General features: G+C 48.6%; 1 protein-coding gene and 1 long non-coding RNA gene across 2 annotated transcripts; one reads left to right on the top strand and one right to left on the bottom strand.

Annotated features, from left to right (window-relative positions):
- Nucleotides 1-1198: 1198 nt before the first annotated feature.
- On the bottom strand, nt 1199-9127 carry LOC117672337 (uncharacterized). The gene is made up of 2 exons (XR_004593177.3): nt 9007-9127; nt 1199-1711 (listed from the first exon to the last, which is right to left on the bottom strand). It is a non-coding gene; the product is annotated as an uncharacterized LOC117672337 (long non-coding RNA).
- A 553-nt stretch (nt 9128-9680) lies between these two features.
- On the top strand, nt 9681-23183 carry FOXF2 (forkhead box F2). Its single transcript, XM_034429063.2, has 2 exons — nt 9681-10817; nt 20922-23183. Exons 1-2 carry the CDS (start codon nt 9806-9808, stop codon nt 21092-21094), a joined length of 1185 nt encoding a protein of 394 aa, XP_034284954.2. The 5' UTR covers nt 9681-9805; the 3' UTR covers nt 21095-23183.
- The last annotated feature ends 230 nt before the right edge of the window (nt 23184-23413 follow it).

The following is a 23413-nucleotide window of genomic DNA, read 5'->3' as shown; positions in this document are numbered from 1 at the left end:
AAACCAAACACTTGAAATCTTACCTAGTAGTAGAGGAAGATGGACATCCAGAAGGGGGCCTGGAGACTGGCCCTTTGCGGGAAAATTCATTCCCCCACCCCACCTCTACAGAACTCACGCTCTCTTATTGGAGAAGAACTTCCAGGAATCCCCGGGTGACTCCTTGCAGGCTTAATACACGTAGGTAAGAGACTGTGTTCACACAACCGTCTTGAGAAGCCAACAGAGCTTGGTCAATGCATTGGAGCTATTTGTCTGGTTAGTTTATGATCTGATACATTGGGCAAACCGGGTGAACTCTGTGGCTCAGTTACCTGGGTTGAAGGACCTAATCATGGACTCTCCTCAACCAGTAAGGGAGAGACCCAGGTGCGAGCTTTATCCCCCAGTTGAGGTAGCATCAAGGGTGAAATCCAGCAGGTTCTGACAGGTTCTGGTGAACCGGTAGCGGAAATTTTGAGTAGTTCGGCAAATACTACCTCTGGCTGGCCCCAGAGTGGGGTGGCAATGGAGATTTTGCGGTATCCTTCCCCTGCCACGCCCACCAAGCCACACCATGCTCACCAAGCCATGCCCACAGAACCGGTAGTAAAAAAAAAATTGGATTTCACCACTGGGTAGCATGGTTCACCCTCGCATCATCTCGGGCCACGTGGCAGGACGAGTTTGAACTGCACCTCCCATGCGCATTCCCATCTCTGGGTACCTTTCGATGGGGGAGGGGGGAATCATGCCAACCGAAATCAGGATACCAAAGAAGGAGTTAGTTCCTCAGCCTGCATTGAACTAGAAGCAGATAACACACAGAGGCACACTAATTGCTGAGACCCACCGAGATCTGGCGGGCTATGTGCCATGCATAGGGACCGGCCGGTTATAAGAAAGCTGCAGCCGTGGGTCGTCAGCCTTTGAAAAAGCGGAAAGGCTACCCAAATAAACAGGGCGGCAGGAGCTCAAAGGAGTCCAGAGAATCGCCGGCAGCAGCTGCGGCTCCCAAAATGGGGCGAAACGCTTTCCCTCCCCTTCCCAGCCACCCGGCCACCTTTCCTCACTTCGTCGGAGGTGAAGTGCGTCTCCTTTTCTCTACCTTCCGACGTCTCAATGACCGCATGGAAAGGCATCCAGCCATCACAGATTGAAACAGTATTTCTGGAATACTTTCCTTCCGAACCTATAGAAAGAGATCCGGTCTAGTCTATGGAAGCCGAAAATCAGGAATTTGATAGACTTTTTCAGACAAACGCATTGCCTGAAAAGGCGCTCAGCAAAGCCCATGCCTTTTAATCAAATGTGTAAGTACAAAAAGATGCCAGCAACCAGAACCTCTCAGTTCCCCCTAAAGCGGAGCCCATCATCTTCATCATCATCGTCATCATCGTTATTATTATTTCCCCCTTCCAGGTCGGAAGTTCGGGACGCTCCCTTGACATTTATCCTCATCTGAAATTAATTCAAAGTGCCACATTCCTATCAGTAGTTGCCCTTTCTTCATTCGTCCACCTCTTTCAGCCTGGAGGCGTTGGCTTCATCGGCCGTACCTGTCTGATATAGGTGAAACTGCTTATATGGGAATGCAAGACGCCACAGGTCGGCGGTTATATCAAGCAAGCATTTCTCTTTGTCAGAAATGCCCTTTTCTCCCAATCTGGTCCAGTCTCGTTTGATGTGAATGCGCTGTTTCGCTTCCCTGCTTCATTCCCGAATGGAGCTCCTGAGGATAAACGAAAGAGGACTCTGATCAACAACTCTATTTGTCCTGAGACAGCCAGGAAGGAGTAGATATATTTAAAAAAAGAAAGAAAGATGCTACAGGGATTGAAGAGAGAGATTTCTTTTAGAAGAAGAAATCTCCTTAACGGAGTTTGTTTACAAGCTCAGTCTTAATTGTAATTGAAAAAACGCTTCCTTTCTGTGGGATCGGAAGAGAGTGGTTGGGAGAAGTAAATCTATTTGGAGAGAAAGTGAGGAACGAATGAGGGAAAGGGGGGAGGGAAAAAAGGGAGAGAAAAGAAGGAAAGGAAGGGAAGGGAAGGGAAGGAAGGGAAGGGAAGGAAGGAAAAGAAGGAAGGAAGGGAAGGAAAGGAAGGAAGGAAGGAAGGGAAGGGAAGGGAAGGGAAGGAAGGAAGGAAGGAAGGAAGGAAGGAAGGAAGGAAGGAAGGAAGGAAGGAAGGAAGGAAGGAAGGCTGGCTTCTAGGATAACACTCAAGATGGACAGTTTCCATATTTTCATTTCCCTTTATTTAGCGCCAGACGAAGAGAAGGGACAAATTCTGGGGCAACTCTAACTAACCAAGGGAGTTCCTAGATCAGCTTCAGGGGTTGCCCAGTTTAAGCAGTATCCGAATGAGCAAAACAACCGCGAAGTTTCATTTCTGCCCATTCCGCTCAAACGAACCCCTTGGACCGGACCGAGTGCCGGCTGCCTCGAACCCCTTAACTGACCTGAAATCCTCCCCCTCCCCACAAACTGAACTTGAACCCTCCGTAGAGACGCGGCCCCCACCCAACCGTCTCTCTCCCCTGTGGTCACTCATGGTCAAAAAAAGAACCATGAGGCCGAGGACGGTCTCACTTTGGCCAGCGCCTGTGACGAAGAGTTTGGGGACGGTGGGGGGGTTTTTTGGCACGGTCGCTCGTGGGGACGGCTCAAACGAGCAGGGCCGTTGGCGGCTAGGAGGCGGGGGCGTCGATGGACGCTCCAAGCCCCCGGCTATGCCGTGCGGAGACTCCTGGCTCCTGCGAAATCCAGGAAGCGGATCCTGCGACTGCCTCGTAAAACCAGCAGATTTGGAAATAAAAGGCCGCAGCAGCCGGATGGAAATGTGATGGAGGCTGCGGGTTTTCGTCCGTTCTAACCCTGGCAATTTGCTGGCAATCCATCGGATACGCTACCTCGATCTTAATCCGGATTTCTCCCGCAGCAAAGCCCTTTCCGCTTTATTGGCAAGGGCTTTATTTCCTTCCTCATCCGCCGTAAACCTGTTCGGCTGCAATCCAAGAGGCCCTGACCTGGGATTAAACCCCCTTTGATTTATTTATTTATTTTAAAAAATAACATCTGGGGAAGAGAACATCTCCCAGCATAAACTGGATAGGTTTAATCTCATTCCGGACAACAAATTCCACCAAATTTAGTGTAGAATTTACTTCTAAGGAGCCAGGCAAACGACTAGGCTACGTTTAAGGTGCTGCTGATAGAGAAGTGTTCAGAAGGCACCTCTTTACCTCCAGGTTAAATCCAATTGGAATAAACTGCCCAGACCTGTTAATACCGGGGTCCGTAATAAAGAAAGAATAAGAAAAAACTTACTTCCCCTCATTTTTCAGCTATTAGAAGTAATGAATAGTTAATATACTGCAGAGGCCAAGCAGCCATCTGGTTCCTTGAGGGGGGGCTCAAAACGCTCTTCAGAGTTCTCCTAAATATAACCTCCTGAATAGCTGAAATTAAATTTCCATACCTGCTTTTAAACTGGTTTCCTTCCACTGTTAATCTCGACGTATTTAGGATCAAGCATTTATTATCTGAACCTAAAGTAATCTAGGTCACTATATACGGTGCTATTCCCCATTCTCGGGGCTGATGTTGTGCTGGGGATTTCTTTGCCTCCAGTCCGGAAAAAAACGGATAGGAGGGTCTCCCCATTTGGTGAATGAGTGACAGGAGGTATGGAAGCAGGCAGTGAGGGGGAGTTAGAGAAGTGCCCCAGCCCAGAGGACATCAATCCCATCCCAATACCCAGATTCAACTCAGAATAAATTCATTTTATTTGCAATGTAAGGAAAGAAAGAAAGGATGAGATCCCTTAACAGGTGCAGAAAGTACAACCACAATTGAGCCCAAAATTTCTGCTGTTAAGTGAGACATTTGTTAAGTGACTTTTGCCCCATTTTACAATCTTTCTTGCCACAGTTGTTAAGTGAATTACTGAAATTGTTAAATTAGTAACAGGGTTGTTAAGTGAACTGGTTTCCCCAATGACTTTGCTTGTCAGAAGTTCGCAAAAGGGGATCCCATGATCTTGGGACACTGCAACCGACAGAAGCATGAATCAGTTGCCAAGAATCTGAATTTTGATCAGTGACCATGGGGAATGCTGCAAAACTCAGACGAAGTAAGGATTACCAAATGTGAGTGAGAAAAAATCGGTGTGACCGCTTGATGGCAGCAGAGAGCAAACGAAAAACTCTTTGCTGTCATCTACCGATCGCCTCGGTTTTTGAAGCCAAATGTTCTCTTCTAGCCTAGGGGTCTCCAACCTTGGCAACTTTAAGCCTGGAGGACTTCAAGCTGGCTGGGGAATTCTGGGAGTTGAAGTCATCCAGGCTTAAAATTGCCAAGGTTGGAGACCTCTGCTCTAGCCGGCAGCGGAGTGGGCAAAAACCTTTGTCCTCAGAGTTACAATGTTTGAATTCAGTTCACAGCGAGTGGATTAGAAATGAAGGTGGAATCAATCACGGAAAGGCACCGTTGATTATTTATGTTGCAAAGTCTGGGTGGCCCGAAGATCGAAGGAACTGATAGACGTCCTGACTGTGTGAGGAAATACACACCCGCACACATAGAGTCAGCCTTTTAACTGGCCGTCGCTCCGCGTTACTTTTCTTCCCACCCCTTCGTGTAAGTATATAAAATAAATTGTCTGGAAAAGGGTTTTGCTGGCCCGTTTGGGGATCGAATGCCTCTTTGCTCGTGAACCTTCGCCGGGACTGGACTGGACTGGAGGCGTCTTTTTGCCAAGGAAGAGGCCCGTTGAAAGCAAGCAAACAGGTCGGGAGGAGGAGGAGGAGGAGGAGGAGGAGGAGGAGGAGGAAGAGGAGGAGGAGGAGGAGGAGGAGGAGGAGGAGGAGGAGAAGAAGAAGAAGAAGAAGAAGAAGAAGAAGAAGAAGAAGAAGAAGAAGAAGAAGAAGAAGAAGAAGAAGAAGAAGAAGAAGAAGGGGAAGGGGAAGGGGAAGGGGAAGGGGAAGGGGAAGGGGAAGGGGAAGGGGAAGGGGAAGGGGAAGGGGAAGGGGAAGGGGAAGGGGAAGGGAAGGGAAGGGAAGGGAAGGGAAGGGAAGGACTGGAGACGCCACTCCGGGAAGTCCAGTCCTGGGGACAAGCCAGCGAGTTTAAAATTGGGGAGGGGAGGGGGAGGGGAAGGGGTCTTGGGATATTTTCCCAAGATTTCTAGCCACCCTTCGGTCCTCAACGGGCTTGGTGGCCTCCCACTCAGAATTCTTTCGAAATAGAATAATTCCCAGGATCAGGGCGGCGGTGGGAGATTCCCGCTTGGGGCCCCACTCCAGCAAGTGGATACCCACGCAGGCACGCGGGAGCGCATCCGCACACGAACAATAACCTCCCTTCCCTGCCTTCAGTTGCGTCCTAAACATGGTCGAGCTTCGTCGTATTTTTCTTAGCTGGTTTTTAGATAGAATCAAGCCACTTTCGGAGCCCCCCCCCTTTATTATTTTTTTTTTTCTTTTCTTCCTAGCGACAAAGGGGCGGTGATCTGGAAGAAGCTGTCGACGCCTGTTCAGTTAATTTAGCTTTACTTTGTCTAATTACCGGCGTAGCTTAGGGAAAGGAACCCGGCTCAGGACGGTAAACTGACACTTGGGCTCGGTGGGTGGTATAAGCCTGGCGGAGGGTCGATGATGGAAAAAGCCTGCTTCCACTCAGCTCCTCCAGGTCACTGTCTGAAAACGGCAACAGCAGCACCAGCCGCCGCCCCTCCCCTGGCTTCCCCGCCCCCTTCCCCGCGCCCCCAGAGCAGCACCACCAACGCTGAGGCTTAAGGCTCACCCAGAGAGCCAGTTGGCCTCGGGAGCAACTTCAGATGCACGTGGGCAGGCGCGGGACATTTGAAGGGTCCCTGCCTGCACCCTCGCTTGAGGGGTGGGGTTGGCAACTTCACTCGAAAGCAGGCCAAGAGGGGAGCCAACCCCCTTTTTTTCTGAGCCCTCCGTCCCGATATCAAAGGAGCAGCATTTGGGAACCTCTAATCCTGGAAATATAATAAAATAACTAATTATTTTATTAATTACTTTATTTTCAAGGGGCAACTGGATTTTTGTGTTTTTCTTTGAAGACGTTTCGCTTCTCATCTAAGAAGCTTCTTGGGCTCTGACTGTCCAAAGGACCAGTTGTCTGCAATGAATATAAATCCTTCCATTCCCCACCATCCAGTCAGAGCTAAAGAAACTTCTTGGATGAGAGGAGAAACGTCTTCAAAGAAAAACAAGAAAGTCCAGTTGACCCTTGAAAAAGCACCTTTGGGACAACCATGACTTGAATGACTGAAAATCTCCATAGACATTAATTGGTTTAGATTTCTATCTTGGGTTACCCGAAGAGTCGTTTTATCCTCTTCACAACATCCCTGTTAAAGAGAATGACTGGCCTCGAGATCATCTGCATTACTCATCATTCCTATCACCCATCTTCTCCCACTTATGACTTATGACTGCATGAGTGTAACTTCTTTTTTTTTCTTTTTTTTTATTTATATGCCCCCCTTCTCCGGAGACTCAGGGCGGCTTATTGCTGAGTTAAGCAATAGCCTTCATACTTTTGTATATTTTTATACAAAGTCAGCTTATTGCCCCCACAATCTGGGTCCTCATTTTACCTACCTTAGAAAGGATGGAAGGCTGAGTCAACCTGGAGCCTGGTGAGATTTGAACTTGCAGTAATTGCAGGCAGCTGATGTTAATAACAGTGCTTTAGTCTGCTGCACCACCAGGACTCTTCCTTGCTTGTATCCTTACGATTTATATTGATATTGATTATTTCCTAGTATGATTCGGTTGCTTATTTGTACCCTATAACTATCATTAAGTGATAATCATTAATGATAGTCAATGATAATGACTAATTATCATTAAGAAGACAATCATGACTATGATTCTTGACGAATGTATCTTTTCTTTTTATGTACACTGAGAGCATATGCACCAAAGACAAATTCCTTGTGTGTCCAATCACACTTGGCCAATAAAGAATTCTATCTATCTATCTATCTATCTATCTATCTATCTATCTATCTATCCAATAAGCTGCCATGGCTGGTAGGAGACTGGCTCTCCCTCAGTTCAGGATCAATGCCCAGTCCGATTCCCCACTTAGAAGCGCTTTGGCGATTGAATCAGTTGCCAAGTGGATGAAATAAGCAAAGGCTTTCAACTCTACATGATGCTAACTTCTAGGGTTGGAAAAGCCAGACGTGAGTTGCTCAAAGTGCTAGGAACTCATCTTCAGGTTCAAGCCTGATTGGGTTCCTTTGCTTTGGCTCCCTCTTCAGAGCAGGGAGAATTTGGTTTGAAGGTGGGAGAGGTGCAGATTTAAATCAGGGGTCTCCAACCTTGGCAACTTTATTATGTGCGGACTTCAACACCAAGAATTCCTCAGCCAGCGCAGATGGCTGCAGGAGAGGAATTCTGGGAGTTGAAGTCCACAAGTCGTAAAGTTGCCAAGGTTGGAGACCACGGATTTAAAATTCAAATCCATCCTTGGATTCATTACATGAGGGAACCATGATCTGGTCACTTCAGATTGGATTGTTTTTGTAAATTGGAATTCTGGGTAGATCAGATTCAGGACAATGAAATGCCCCAGAACTTTTTCAAGTAGATCTTCCGCAGGAAAAAAAAAAACATAATTTGTGAAATGCCTTTCCCTTACAAATATGTCCAGGGCTAACAACAGAAGGACTGGAGCTCCGTTTCTATTATTAGCTTTATGCAAGAGGAACAAGAAACACAGATGGCATGTAGGATTCTGGAAGAGATTTAAATCACGTTTTCACCCCAGAGCAAAATCACGTAAAAAAAAACAACCCCGTTTTCTATCTGGGAAATTGAAATAGCGATCTTGCCTTCCAAGGATTTGCCCTATAATGGCTGAACCCTGTTTACAGGTGTGTGTGTGCACACGTGCACAGCCTTTGAAAAAGTGATTTGGGAAAGAAATGTTGAGCAGAAATGGCAAAAATGGCGAGCAGAAATGGTCCAGGGTTTCTGGTCTTGAGAGAAAGAAAAGGAACTCAGGAGTTTAAGCAAAAAGACACACCCACCCACCCATTTGTCCAACCTTCCTAAAGAAACGAATCTATTCTGAGCTGCTGCCATGCCCTCGGAATAGATTCACTGCTTTCAATTCTCGGGATCCCTGGCTCCAGATGCTAAGTGCACCTGCGGGAATAGGTGGACCCTCAGACCCGAGGCCGCTTGTGCCCCAGGTGAAAGCTTTTCCAGGTTGATTTCTGCCTAGGAGACACCAGCACTTCAGCAAGGGGGGCTACCAAAGAACCTTGGTAGCGCAGCAGACTAAAGTGCTGTTAAGTAGCACCAGCTGCCTGCAATTACTGCAAGTTCAAATCTCACCAGGCTCAAGGTTGACTCAGCCTTCCATCCTTTCGAGGTAGGTAAAATGAGGACCCAGATTGTGGGGGCAATAAGATGACTTTGTATAAAAAAGAACACCACCTGGGGGGGGGGGCGAAAGCCCTACTAAGCAGGTATATACAAAAGTATGAAGGCTATTGCTTAACGCATTGTAAGCCGCCCCGAGTCTCCGGAGAAGGGCAGCATACAAATCAAATCAATAAATAAATAAATAAATACACATCTGCCAATCTGCCCCTTGGCTGAAAGTTAAGCGGGAACACTGCCATTTGGCTTCTGAATGGGCTAACGCTGCACCTAGTCCAGAAGCGTGAGGTTTTTGGGGGGGGGGGGTTGCTAAAGGTGAAAGAGTGAGAAGAAGCCCCCCCCCCCGATTGCCGGTGCTTCCGCTCCAGTTTAGACTGTGTATGTTCCTGCCCTCTGAAAAGGCGCTGGTCACCGGAGTGGTGACATTCTCCAAAGGAGCACAAAATCTTTCCGCTTGGGAAAGCGAAATTCAGCCCCTGGGAGTCTCCAAGCCAAACGAGTCAATTCCTCCAGCGGTCCTTCGGGCAAGGCAAAATGCTGGCCCCCCTCGTGCCAAAGCGAAGGGAAAGGAAAGGCGATGGCAAAACGCCTTACCTTGGGAGCCTGATGCTTGGCGTGCGGCTGGGAGACTCGGCAACTGTCTAAAGGGCAGGTTGATGGATGGCATAATTGCGTGTAGAGAAGATGGCAGCCAGAGGGATCTGGAGCCTCCGCGGGGAGCCCGCAGGCCCGGAGGCGGGGGTGGACAGAAGCCAGCTGGAGTGGAACGGAGACCGCCCGCCCTCCCTCCTCCTCGCCTCTCCTCTCCGCTTCCCTTCGGGCCTGAGTTGTGGGATAAATTCAGCGGAGCAGGAGTAGAAGGGGAGGAAAGGGAGGGGGTGAAGGAGAAGGGATTTCCCTCCCTCTCCTTTCCTTCGGCGCATCCCCCCTACCCCCCCCCCGTCACTACTCTCCAGGCGATAGACCGCCGCAGATTTTGTTTGGCTGCGCTGCCTTTAACGCAAAAGCGGCGCAGCGGTTTGATGGATTTCCTCTTCTTTAAAGGCTTCAGGAGGCCACCAGGCAGGGGGCAGAGAGCGGAGCCCGGGAGAACTGAAGGCTCCTGAGCCGGAGGAGGAGGAGGAGGAGGAGGAGGAGGAGGAGGAGGAGGAGGAGGAGGAGGAGGAGGAGGAGGAGGCGGTGGTGGTGGAGAAAGAGAAGGAGGGGGCCAGACGGGAGAGGGAGAGGAAGGAGGGAGGGAGGGAGGGAGGGAGTTAGGGAAGGGGCGCTGTGCTTGTGTGAAAGAGCGAGCGAGACCGGGAGCGGGTGAAAAGCTTGCGCAAGGGAGGAGGCAGAGATGTTCAGGGCGCCGCTGCCAGACCGCTGAGGAGGTGGCCCAGGAGGAGCAGCCTCCATGAGCTCCGAGATCGGGGGCCCGGTGCCTCGCAGCCCGGCCTTGATGAACCAGCCGCCGCCTCCGCTGCCTCCCTCCGCCCTGGAGACGTCCAGCACCGGCAGCAGCACCTCTACAACCCCCGGCGGCGGCGGCGGCGGCGGCGGCGGCGGCGCCGCTTCCTCCTCCGCGCCCTCCAAACCCAAGAAGGCCAGCTCGGGGCTGCGACGGCCGGAGAAGCCGCCTTACTCGTACATCGCGCTGATCGTGATGGCCATCCAGAGCTCGCCTTCCAAGCGGCTGACGCTGAGCGAGATCTACCAGTTCCTGCAGGCCCGCTTCCCTTTCTTCCGCGGCGCCTACCAAGGCTGGAAGAACTCGGTGCGGCACAACCTCTCGCTCAACGAGTGTTTCATCAAGCTCCCCAAAGGGCTGGGCCGGCCGGGCAAGGGCCACTACTGGACCATCGACCCGGCCAGCGAGTTCATGTTCGAGGAAGGCTCCTTCCGACGGCGCCCGCGGGGCTTCCGAAGGAAATGCCAGGCGCTCAAGCCCACCATGTACCACCGCATGGTCAACGGGCTGAGCTTCCTCCCGCAGGGCTTCGACTTCCAGGCGCCCCCGGCCGCGCCTCTGGGCTGCCACCCCAGCAGCTACAACCCCCTGGACGTGATGCAGGCTGGCGCTGCCTACGAGGCCCATCATGTCCCGCACATGTCGCCTAACCCGGGCTCCACGTACATGGCCAGTTGCCCGGTCCCGTCCAACGGTCCAGATTACGGGCCGGATAGCAGCAGCAGCCCGGTGCCTTCCTCGCCTGCCATGGCCAGCGCCATCGAGTGCCACTCGCCCTACGGCAGCCCTGCCGGACACTGGACTGCCTCGGCGGCCTCGCCTTATCTCAAGCAGCAGGCCCTGCAGCCGCCGCCGCCGCCGCCTACCGCCGCCGCCCCTGCGGGCCTCCACTCGGGAATGGCCTCCTATTCGCTGGAGCAGAGCTACCTGCACCAAAACGGCAGGGAAGACCTCTCAGGTACCGTCCGGTCCTTCCCTCCCTCCTTTCCCCTTTCCCTCTTGCCCCGAAGCGAGTTGCTTCGTTTTCAAAGGCTGAGGCCTCTTTCCTGGGGATCTGGAAAGAAAATACGCCCCGAAGGTTTTTCCACAGCCAGATTCGGGTCTCGGGGGGGAGGGCAGAAATCAAAATCCTAGGCACGCACATACTTTGAGGCCCCGAGGCTAAATCGAAAGGACTCAGTGGAACAATTTATCCGCGAGTCAATATTGCCTTGCCCCCTAAGCAATGGGAACAGCCCCGCGGGATCAGTCTCACCCTCTGGAGCCCACAAGGACAGCCCTCCCCTTCCATTCCCTGCTCCTACTTGCAGGGACCGCAATCCCGTTTGCAAATCCCTCTCCTTTGGTACTTTCATGGCCATCTAATCAGTTTATAGATGGTCCAATCCTGTTGAGAAACATCGAGTTTGAAGTCCATAAACCCGTAATCTGTTCTTTGCAGGAGATTCTCTGAATACTTAATTTGGCTGCCACTTCAATAGGAGCTGCTTTAAGTTAGAAGATGTAAAATTAGGCAGTCGTGGGTATTGTGTTCTTTTTTTTTTTTACTCACGTGTATAAATTGGAGAAACGCATTCTTGAAGGGGATAGAGAGAAGAAAGCGAATCGCTTCTAAAAGCGAGTCCTGGCGCGGGGTGGGGAGGCGGGAGAGGGAGAAATCTGAGATTATCTGGCGGCCATCCTAAGCAAATTTACCGGTGCTCAGAATCGCAGCCAGATCGGGAGGTTGGAGAGGAACTTTGGATTTGTATATGCTGCCGTGTAGTATTTGATCGAGATTATTTATACTGTGTACAAGCAATCGACCTGATTGAGCTGTGTGTGTGTGTGTTTTCAAGGGGAATTACATTGTTTCTCACACCTCGAAGTGAAATTTAGGGTAGATTTAAACAAAAACAAAACAAAAAAATCCAAATCACAAAATTTCTCCTGAGTATTGAAGTGGGGAAGAGAGACCAAATCCCACCGCCCCGCTCAAGTTAACTTGTAGCTGTCAGATAACAAGCCGAGAAGGTCCTTCTCCAGTACAGATGTTTTCAGAGAAAACACCAGCTTTGGTGTAAGAAAGCAAAAGGCTTTCTAGGGGGATGGGGCGAGAGGAATGGGCCGACTGGTGCGGGATGGGGCGGAGTGGGGAGAAGAGTAGAACTGGGTTAAGGAGAGAATAACACATCTGCAGTCTAGCCTCGAGACATCTTGGTATTTTCAAGATCGGACTCGAATTCCGTTCTTAGTTACCTCCTTACACCCTCCATCCAAATCTTAGTTCACCAACCACCCTTGGACGACAAGGAGGCCGGTCGCCTCCAGGAGCTTCTCTACACTCAAGATCCAGAATTAAATGTTTATTAGATGCAGTTCTCCTCACTGTTCCTGGCACACACATACCCTCTCAAGAACCCAGAGGGAAAAGGCGCCAGCAATTGGTACAACTCTAAGGCTGCCGTTCGGAGCACCTGGTGTTTTTCTTAGCCTTCCCCGGGGACGGTGCCAAGGCTCTCCAGTCTCGTCTTCGGGCAAGGCTGAATGGCCGACGTAAAATTTAAACGGGGTGTTTCAAAGCAAACACACACACCGAAAGAAACTGAATGCGGTCCGATGACTTCTCATTCGAAGCTGTTTTCTTCCCAGTAAACCTGGGTAGGAGAACGGGCCGCGAGATCCCCTTAAGGATAAAGAGGCAGAAAAAGGAAGGAAGGAAGGAAGGAAGGAAGGAAGGAAGGAAGGAAGGAAGGAAGGAAGGAAGGAAGGAAGGAAGGAAGGAAGGAAGGAAGGAAGGAAAAGGAAAGGAAAGGAAAGGAAAGGAAAGGAAAGAAGAAAGAAAGAAAGAAAGAAGAAAGAAAGAAAGAAAGAAAGAAAGAAAGAAAGAAAGAAAGGAAGGAAGGAAGGAAGGAAGGAAGGAAGGAAGGAAGGAAGGAAGGAGGAGGAATGCACACTCGGAGGGAGAGAAAGATACAGTTGCCGGGAGTTAATAAATCAAGAAGGATTCAGTCCCAGGCCTTATGAGTCGGTCCCTTGGAGTGCTGTTACGTTTGAGTTGTTGTTTAACTTTGCCATCCTGCGCACGTCTTCGCAGTAGGCCTTTTAAACTCTTGGGGAATCGGTAACATCCCAGCAAAGAACGGTTAGGGTTGCGTGGTTTCTGTCCCCGCTGAAATCACCAAAAGCCTTCCTTACACACTCCCAGGCTGTGTGTTCCTGTAGATAATGCTCAGCTTTAGTATATTTTCCCCGGGTTGGTGGGGTGTGGGATTTTGCTTGGTTCAAACCCTTTCTCTCTTCCCCAGAGGAAGAAAACGCTTAAATCTCTAAAGGAACTTTTGTATGTTTATTTAAAAAAAAAAAAAAAAATACTCAGTGTTGTACCGGGCTAATTGAAAAAAATAGGGGGGGGGGTCATTGCAACGCATTCTACAGATGGTATGGGAGAAGGAGCCGAGCTTTGTGCATTTTCTTCCAAAATGCAAAAGAAAAAAAGAAAAAAAAAAGAAGATGCTCAGGTTATTTCTATAACTGGAAGGAACTGAGAGGGGCGATATGTTGCTTTTTTTAAAAAAAAAAAAAGCTTTGAAAAATCTGTGGGAGAGAGAAAGAGAGAGAGAGTGGAGAAAATAAGGCTCCGAAATGGGTAAAAGATGTTGAGCTGGATTGGGAAGGAAGGAGGAGGGGGCAGGAGGAGGAGGAGGAGATGGGTTCTCCAAATAACCTTTTTAAACGTGGGTCCCAGAGGTTAACAAAACAAAGACAGTCTGGGCTGGACCACACCGAAGGGGACTGGAGCTTGACTTAACCCAGATGAGAGTGAGGTCTTGTTCAATTTTATGGGAATTTCAACAAGTAACAAATACAGACGACCTTGTCCGCTGCTTGGGTTTCTCTCCTCGGTGACCTGCTGTCAATCAGCTGCAGAAACCTTCCCGCAACTGCCTCTCCATCTCAGCGCGTTGGGTTTTTAACCGGGGATTTGAAAAGGATCGTCCCCTGGAACATCTTTCTTAAAAGTGATCTAATAACATCATTATTATTAAAAACAACGGCAATAACAGGGAAGAATTGAAATGGGGTTTTAAGACAGGAGCCTGAAAAACATTCCTTTTTGTTTTTCTTTTTGCCTCTTTCCGTCCAGTTCCTAATACCTCGATTCTGGAGATCTAAATATAATTTCGGTTGTTGACCTTAATGAGTAGACAAACAAAATGCCCCTATCCGAATTGTAGGTCAAATACAACTCCTCAGTAAAATGCAGTTCCACCGTACCAAAATCTCTAATCTCTCCTCTTTTTCTCCGACGTTAAAAGGCTGCAATTAGAATAATTCCACCAATTCCTGACTACACATCTCTCCTTAAAACGGAGTTGTAGTCCGAGCCCCAACTTGGTTTAACCAACGCCGTAGCCGGCCTCAAGCCCGGATAACCCTTCGCATTTTTGATGGCTTCTACACAGGCTGAATTGCTGCTTATTCTTTGGGTTCCTTAGGTGGTAAAAGAGAGGGTAAATTTTCAGTATTTACTCAGAGGTGACCGCCAAGGCCTTCATGACGTTTGCTCTCCGAGAAATGGAGCCTTAGCTCACAAGCTTAAGAAAAAGCTGTTTCGTGAAGTACGATCGCTCAAGAGATACTTAGAAGGGGGTTCCTTGAGATCACTTAGACCCTCCCAAATAAACCCTGTTTCCGTCCCTGAAGAAGCCACGGACCCAGAGCTTCCTATTTCCGATTTTTTAAACATATATTTGTGTGTATGCATGCGCGTGTGTGCGTATTTAAAGGAGGAAATCTATCTTGCTTAACCTGGGGTGTGAATCCTAAACTTTATTTGTGTGTAAACAGATCGGATGTGAAGATCTTCCCACCCTTCTGTCCCAATTCGGATAACTTTTTAACTTCTCAGACGAAGTTAAATTCTCAGACGAAGTGATCTTTTAATTATCCTAGCTGGCTTTTTTTAAAGACAACTAATGCCTAAATATAATTAGAAAGCAAAAGATCATTCTTTCACAGCTGGCAACCACAACCTTGTGGTTCTTGTCGGCTGGAAACCTAAACCTCACGGTGTCCCAAAGGTGCTTTCAAAAAAGCAAGTGGGTTTTTCCTTGGTTTTTCTTGAAGGCGGCGGCGTTCAATATTCCGTAGTGGAATCTCCTGGAGGGCTACTAAGAGAAGAAGTCCTATGTAAATCAACATTGAGCCAATAAACTGGAGTCTTTGAAAGCGAGGGCAGGATTTGGGAGTTTGGAGCTGACAGGGCTATGCAAAGCCATAGGTGAAAGGACACGTCCGAAGGGTCCAAAGCGAGGAGATCTGCAGAGGAGAACCAGTTCCCTCTTGGTAAACACCACGCGTTTGCAAGGGAAGGCACTATGGCCAAGCCTCAAGGCCTACTGCCCTGGAGAAGGCAAGAGAAGTCTCTCGCCACCCAGTTTCCAAAGTCTTGGGTTTGGGATTGAAATGAGCAGTTCAGGGGGAGGGGGTGTCTCGAAAATTCGCACAGGAGATGTCTCCATCCAACCACAAACCCTTGCTAGAAGATTTCGAGATCTACAGCCGAGTGGGTCATTTTCTAGGCTGGGGGAAAACCGCCTCTCTTTTCTCTCCCAATTGCTTTTTTTTAAAAAACCGGCCCGCTCAAGCTTTAGCAAACCATCCACTCTTTAGCGCGATCGAATTGGTAACACCTCCACCTTCTCTGGTTAGCCCCTGGGGAAAGGCCGAACAAGATTGGAAGCAGAGATCTCGTTTTTTTTTTCTTCTGGAGGCTTTTAGAAGGGAAAAGAAGGAAGGAAGGAAGGAAGGAAGGAAGGAAGGAAGGAAGGAAGGAAGGAAGGAAGGAAGGAAGGAAGAAAGAAAGAAAGAAAGAAAGAAAGAAAGAAAGAAAGAAAGAAAGAAAGAAAGGGAGAGTCGGGCGTGGTTTGGTTTGGTTTTGGCACACCCTTCATCCAAGCCCAACTGTTTGAATCAGAGTTGCAAATAAAACTTTACCGGCCTCCTTGGGAGCCTAGAAAGGCTGGCGAAAAGCAAAGGACCTGAGCAAAAAGGACCCAAACTGGACCATATAGAAGAGGCGGAAGGGAGGAACATTTTCAATCGCTAAATTGACCCCAACTTGTCGCTGGACGTGGGTTGGGAACAATGGGGACGGGGTTTTTTGTTTGGGTTTTTTTTGGGGGGGGAAAGCATCAATTGCCTTCTCGAAACGCTGCAAAATCATAGCTGAAGCCGCTGGTACTGGGAGAGCCAACAGCTAATTGGAGGAAAGAGAGAATGATAGTTGACTCTTCTAACCTCTTTATGTCTGGAAGAAAAAGATAAGGGCAAAACTCCGGCCTTCCCGTATTGATTGGCCAGCAAACAATAGGGATGGATGGATGGATGGATGGATGGATGGATGGATGGATGGATGGATGGATGGACCTATTCAAGCTCTCAGAAACTCGATTTACTTCCTTAGGACGTATCTGATCCTCTCTAGCCCATTCAGTTGAAATCATTTCCGGCCCTTTCTACTGGTAAACCTTAGCTCATTAGGAAGAGTCGAGGGTGCTTTCCAGTTCCCAGGAGCTCAGATGCCCAACCACACCGTTGGTTAGAGAAGAGCCTGGAAGATGTCCTAGAAATTCACGTGCCTGGCCAGCTAAAATATCCTTCCTTCGTACTAAGGCCGAATTTCACCCTCAAATGGAAAAAAGGCAACCTAATGAGCAAAATACATCCTTTGCCTTTTTTGGGGGGGGGGGGAGGCTGGTCGCCTTTTGACTCCACTAAAACAGGTTAAAAAGTGCAAGACGGCCCCACCACGGAGCTTTTGGGATCTTTGGAACATTTGCCAGGTCTCTGTCGGGGGGGGGGGTGCGGGGGGGTGCGGGGAGAAGAAAAAAAGCCCATGGAAACCAATGATTCTCTGCGGGATTCAAGAAGAGGCTCCTGTGGATGAGCCCCTTTAGTAGAACAAGCAGGTCCTTAAATTCACTGTAAGGAAATCTACACTGCAAACGCCCAGGGCTAAAATCAGGAAGAAGGGCTTGTTTGTGCCTCAGTGTTTACTTTTTCCAAGCCTTCTGCTTGGCTGTTTGGAGTTGATCTCTGGACACAAGAGATCCCATGCTAGCAAAGTGTTACTTGAAGGAAATCCACCCAAGCTCCACTGACCTCGAATACCCTGCCTCGAAAACGAGAGGCTCTGGTTGTAAACAGGGAAGCCTCCGTGTAAAAATCCTGGTGCTGTTAATACCATTAACACAAGTGGTAACTGGAGCCTATCTTGAAATCAGGATTTGAGGGGAGAGGAGGAGAGATTAACTGAATGCACGAGAGATTTATTTACTTTTATAATAAGGCCTTTAGACCTGAAATAATCTCCCTAAAAGGAAATGGGATCGTTTCTTGAAAACCCGCTTTGAATCCTGCACTTTTCTTCCAAATGGTGACTTAATGATTGATAGGAATTCTGCTGCTTGGTGTCCAAGTTTTGTTTTCATTTTGGGCTGTTTGGTTGGTTTTTATTCCTTTCTTGTTGCCACTCGCTTTAGGACCAGCCAAAAAGTGGATATGGAGGCCATAAAGAAATAAATAACTTCCAGGTCCTTCATGGAATACACTGCAGGCCAAAGTTAAAGTATCTAATTCTGTCTTTCTCCCAATCTCGAGAGGAGAAAAAAAACAACAACTTTGAAATGACCAAAATTGAGCTTTGGTGAAGAAATAGGGCATCCCTTCAACATCTTGCTCTTTTAGGATCTGAGTCTTAACTGATTTGATTGCAATTTAAACTTTAAACTATATTGCTACATAGAAACAAAACACCACACCCAGCTTTGTGGGTACCTGTGTGTGCACATGTGTACCTAAGTGAAAAAAATCAGGCGAAAAAGAAACAGTTCATCTAAATTGCATTCCTTTCTCTGATGTCACCATTATAAGACTTACTTCTGAATAGACATTAATAGGATTGACCTGTGGCTCTGAAGCCCGTGTAAACATCTGTGTTGGGTGATTTGAGGAGAAAGAGTAGGGAAGTGTGGGCACCGTCTTCAACCAAGGAAGGAAGCATCCTTTATTGTTAAAGCTGGTAGATTTCCAACAGAAAGCTTAACATTGGCTTGGGGCTGCAAACAGGCCAAGCAGACCTAGAAGGGCCAAGTGGGAAATAAGAAACAAGGTCACACTTTGAAGGGAAAGGCACATAGATTTGCATTTGGACTGGAAGTTTGTATGCAGCTGAACTTCCTTGGAACTTCCTTTGGATGAAGTCCGAGCTCTAAAATTAGCCAGCTGGAACCAGGAGATATTTGAGCAGCCAGACTCGTCTTTTGTGCTCCAAGTCATTCAGGGAATGGGTGCAAGCAGGATTCCACCCAGTTGCAGCCCAGCCATTAAAGCATCTCCTACTTTTACCATTTGCCTGGCATATGAATGTAGAACTACTATAACTGTCATGCCCTTGGCCCTTTTTTAAACATTTGAATGAAATAGAATGCCTATATAAATTTACCTTGGGTTCCCCCACTTGAACTCAAGGGGGTTGACCTGTGTAAACAAGACTAGGTAAAGCTCTTTCAGCAGGGCCTTCTCCAACTGGGTGCCCCACAGAGGAATTGGAACTTGTTTGATCATTCCAAGCCATCTATTTAGACATGAATTATGATTCAGGAATGGATTCCCAAGATAACAAGGCCTGGTCATGTATTGTAATGGTTAAAGGCATTGGACTAGATCCGTGATGGCGTAAAGGCATTGGACTAGATCCGTGATGGCGAACCTATGGCACGCGTGCCACAGGTGGCACACGGAACCATGTCACCTGGCGCGCCGGCTCAGCTCTCAACCTCTCTAGGAGACTCTGGAGGCTGGGGACACCAAAAAAGTCACTTCCTGTCTAACCGAAAGTTGGGAAATGGGCCCTTTCCGAGGGGGTGGGGAAGGCTGTTTTCACCCTCCCCAGATGCATAGAGAGGATCTGGAGCCAGGTGAGAAAGAAAAATGGGCCTACTGGGCCATCACATGCCAGGAGCGGGGGTCGCGTGTGCATGTGCGGGGTGGGGCACATTGAATTATGGGTGTGGGCACACACACACACGCAAACCTCCCCCGCCCCCCCTTCCTGGCATGCGATGGCAAAAAGGTTAGCCATCACTGGACTAGATGCTAGGAGAAATTGAGTTTTAATCCTGTCTGACCTGAAAGCCAGCCACCCCGTCTCAGCTGTAGGAAGAAAACAACCTCTTCCAGAAACCTTGAAGCCTCCTTCCACAAGAGGTCAGAGCAAGAAGCACATTGCTTTCTTAGGAATAAACAGATGGTGAGCTGCCCCAAGGAAATCAGGGATCCAACTCAAGTTCAGATTCCCTTTTGCAGGTTTCATGGTTCTTCTTGAGTTTGGGCACTTTTTAAAACCTTCTGCATGGATGGTTTAACTTCAGTTCCAAAGCCTATGGGATTGTAAGGAAATAAGGAAGGGGAGTGAAGGAGTGGAGCATGGAAACATTTTATCTTCTCCATCCTATTGTGTCTTCTAACCAGCATTGTCTGCCTAAGCATTGATGGTGCTCCTCTCAAATACTATTACTTACTACAGTATGTTTGTAGCCCACTCCCTCCTCTCTCCCAGTGTGAAATTTAGAGTGGCTAACTAGTAAATAAGGAGGGGGGGGAGTTTGGTCTCAATTTCTCTCATTATTTTTACCTTGAGCTGCAAACATGGAAGATTTTGCCGGTGATGAGACTAACAAAAACAAAGGGATGTTTAGCCCACCGCCTTTTGATGAAGTTGATTTTAATTTTATTTTAATTAAAACAGAGTCCAAATGCCTCTGACTGATTGGTTGATTGATTGGGCCTTTGATTGGTTTGACTCTCCTCCCAGCCAGCCTGCTTAAGGCTAAATGGAGACCTGAGGGGGGGGGGAATTCAAGAAATTGGAGGTGTTGGGTTACATTTTTGATTTGTGACCTCTTCACTGTAATGAAGAGCAGGCCAGCCAGCGAGCCCAGCCATGCCAAGGCTAGGAGAAATGTTCCATTCACTTCAGGACTCAGCTTTTGCCCCCCTATCAAAATCCTTTCCCGTCTAAACAGTACCAGTGAGGGGTTGATGCAGGGAAGATAGCAGGGAAGATGCAGAGGCGAAAGAGGTGTTGAAGAATGAGTGGGGAATCTCTGGTTCAACTCCACCTTGGGCACAGAAGGAACAGTGGGTGATTTTGGGCCAGTCACTCTCATTTAGCCCAGCCTATCTCACAAGGCTGTTGTACCCCAAAAAACCACCCTTTTATATCTTAAAACCCTGAAGGAAGGAAGGAGTGCTATGTATGCAGTCTCCAGAAAGAAGGCAGGAGTCTAATACAAAATGAACAGGTCTATTGGTAAGAGGGATGGCCAGTTTGTTAAGCTATCCAGGCATTGACCTAGAACTGGGAGATGGGCACAAAGCCAGCTGGACCACCTCGGGCCAGTCACTCACTCTCTGCCGTAAGAAGTAAGCAATGGCAAACCACTGCCAAAATCTTGCCAAGAAAACTGCAAGGATTTGTCCAGGCAGGTGCCAAGAGTCAACCCTGATTAAACACTGATTCAAAGAAGCACACACAGACAGACACGCAAATCGATTAGAGGGGAATCAGAAAAGGTTGCTCCCCCAGTACTTTTTGAGGGTGTGATTAGTGGCACTACCCTGCACCCCCCCATTCAAGCTGGAAGAGTTTTGTTACAATTACAAATGCGAACTTTCTGGGATTAGAAATTCAGGAGCAAAGGAGGAAACGGCAAAGATTTGGTTCAGATCCCAATACAGTTCTGAATGTAGGATTATTGTTGTTTTACTTAGTGGGGGACATGGACCAACATAGAGCACTGAGGGGCCCTTGGACTCCTCCTGGGCTCCTTCTCCAAAAGTGAAAACCTGGAGGGAGGAGAGGGGGAAATCTCCTTTCCTTTACCTATGGATTCCCATCTCTCCATTTTACACCAGGACAACTGTCCCCATTTTCCCTGCTTCCCACCCACCCCTCACCCACTCCGTCCCCAGAGCTTTCCTTGGACTGACCTTCTCTCTCTTTTTCTCTCCGCAGTGGGCCTGCCTCGGTACCAGCACCACCCTAGCCCGGTGTGCGACCGGAAGGATTTCGTCCTCAATTTCAACGGCATCTCGTCCTTCCACCCATCGGCCAGCAGCTCTTATTACCACCACCATCACCACCACCACCAAACCGTCTGCCAGGACATCAAGCCCTGTGTGATGTAAACGCGGACTCCTAAGCCGAGCGGAAGGAGCCGGCAGGCGGCCAGGCGCAAGTGAAGGACGGTGGGAGGCTGCATAGGCGCTCCAAAATCCAGCAGGGCCAGGGAAGGGCTCGGAAGAACTCTCACGGCCCACGGCTCCCTACACGAGGAAGCCAGAGCAGAGACAAGCACTTTTATCTTGGTGACCTCGCGCAGCGCGATCCTCCGCGCTCGAAATCAAAAGCTTCGTTCCAGCCGGGCCGTTTGCCCTGATCCTTTCCTGGTCCTTTGAAGTGAAGCCCCGCTCTCATCCGCCGGACTGATGCCTTGCAAGAAGAGGAAAGACATGGGAGGGGGCATCCCCTCCTCAGCGAACCCCTCTGTGCCCTCTCCCAGGAGGGACCAACCCCGTACAGGATCGCTGCATTACCAGGGACACGTTCACAATTGCAATGCACCGGAGGGAGGGAGGGAGGGCTACCGTTCCCTTCTGGCTTCCTCCTCGCAGTCAGCCTGAGGGGGATGATGGGCGCCGAATTCCGAGTACGCGGTTATAGTTAAGACACCCAGCCCGAAGGAACTCCGAGATGCTCTCTCCCAAGGAAGGGAATGCCCGCTTAGGATCGGGCTGCGGACTCCCTGAGCCTCCTTTGGGCCGCGCAGCCTTCCTCCTCCCGAGGTCCTCCGGAGAAGTTAGGTCACGATTCCCATCCTCTTTTATTTTATAAGATGATGGGAGTTGTAGTTCAGCCCTCCAGAGAGGGTTCCCTGCGTGAAGGAGGCTGGCTTGTGCGGTGGTGATTTCTGCAGGTCCATAATAACCAAGGCTGCCCTGTTCTTTCTTTTGCTAGCCCGCGTTTTCAAAAAAAACGGAGCACACCGTGTCTCCTGTTTCGTTTAATTTTATATCTACCAGTTTTATTTAAAAGCAACATTAAAAAAGGTTGGATTCGGACTTGACCCAAGCCTTCTGAAATCGATAGATGGAAGCCCCCCCTTTTATAATTTCGTGGATTGAGTCTAAAGATGAGTAAATCTGGGGATCAACTTGTTAACATTTTTTTGGGACAAGCAAGCAGGCACGTTGGTGTGGAGGTCGCCCTCTTTTCACTACACAACCCCCTTTTTTAAAAAAATAAAATAAAAATAAAAATAAAAATGATGTTTAAAGCAAAAGGGATTGAGCTGGACTTCGTCTGTAATCTAAAGGAAGTCCTTCGCGTTCCCGTTTCATTAGCATCGCATGGACCCGAGGCCGTTTATCTGATAACCGTCCGCGTTTAAGAGAAAGGCAAATAGGAATGGAAACGACTTCTAGCGGCGGCATCGGCCACCGGGGACTTCGAGCGCAGCCAAGCCATCGCCGAGGCGATTGTAAACAGTCCTTCATTACAGCACAATTCATTCGGCCCAACGATGGCTGGCAGGCGTCTCTGGTGTTTCAGGGTCTTCACTGAAAAGTTCCTTTCCTCTGTATGAAGATTTCAGGAAGAGAGGCCGGGCATTCTTGTCTTACAGGATATACACAGTTGGGAGGGAGTGGGGAAAAAACGAAAACGAAAGTATTTTTTAGTGCAGAAAAACTTTGGCCGTTGCTTTGGTCAAGGCTTCTTTCTTTCTTTCTTGATTTGCATGAAATGCCTTATTTTCCCAGTGTGCCGCTTAAGGGAGTCCGTTGGCATCGACCAGCACGATGAAGCACCACTGATTTCTGGCCGGGTATGGGGGGGTGGGACGCGAGTATTTCCACCGGCATCTCCCAATTTCCAAATCCGGTTAACTGGTCTGTTTTTAGATAACTGACACGTTACCACTTCGGGGTTAGTTTATTTCTAATTTTTTTCCCCTTCCCCTTCAGCGTTTATATCACAGTTTGCTGACGTTTTGTTTTTGTTTGTTGGGGTTGTTTTTTGGTTTTTTTTGTTTTTGTTTTTTTGAGAAAAAAGGAATTGAAATAAATTTCGTGTATACTCGCACACTATCGCTTTTCAACCAGAGAGTATAATTTGCACTTATGTATAACGTTTGTTGGTTTGTCAGAAGTTTGTGATGTACAAAGTTCTCGGGGTGGGCATTTTCTCCCCCCCTCCAATAAAATGTATGTGACACAAGCTTAGTTCTCCTTTCCCTTTGGCCTGTAAACGCCTCCCCTTTATATTAGGAAGGGTTCACGTTTAATGCTTGAAAGAAAACGGGAGGAATGGTGGGGCAAGCCATTGCCTTCCTTGATCAAAGGGGGAAAAGGCCGGCTTTGCGCAGGTTTGGCTGCCTTCACTTTGGGTGGAAGGTTGGTAAGCTTTTTTTTTTTTTAATTTGATTTATATGCCGCCTTTCTCCGGAG

The sequence above is a fragment of the Pantherophis guttatus genome, chromosome 3, assembly GCF_059756535.1.
Source record: "Pantherophis guttatus breed Tessera chromosome 3, ASM5975653v1, whole genome shotgun sequence".
NCBI lineage: Eukaryota > Metazoa > Chordata > Lepidosauria > Squamata > Colubridae > Pantherophis > Pantherophis guttatus.
The sequence above is the reverse complement of the archived record's forward strand: the minus strand, read 5'-3'. Positions and strand labels throughout refer to the sequence as shown.

Bases quoted from the DNA above. Each gene is read 5' to 3' on its own strand.
- FOXF2 (XM_034429063.2), top strand. From the start codon at position 9,806: ATGAGCTCCGAGATCGGGGGCCCGGTGCCTCGCAGCCCGGCCTTGATG. The intron at 10,818-20,921 runs GTACCGTCCGGT...TTCTCTCCGCAG, and splicing joins CGGCAGGGAAGACCTCTCAG to TGGGCCTGCCTCGGTACCAG.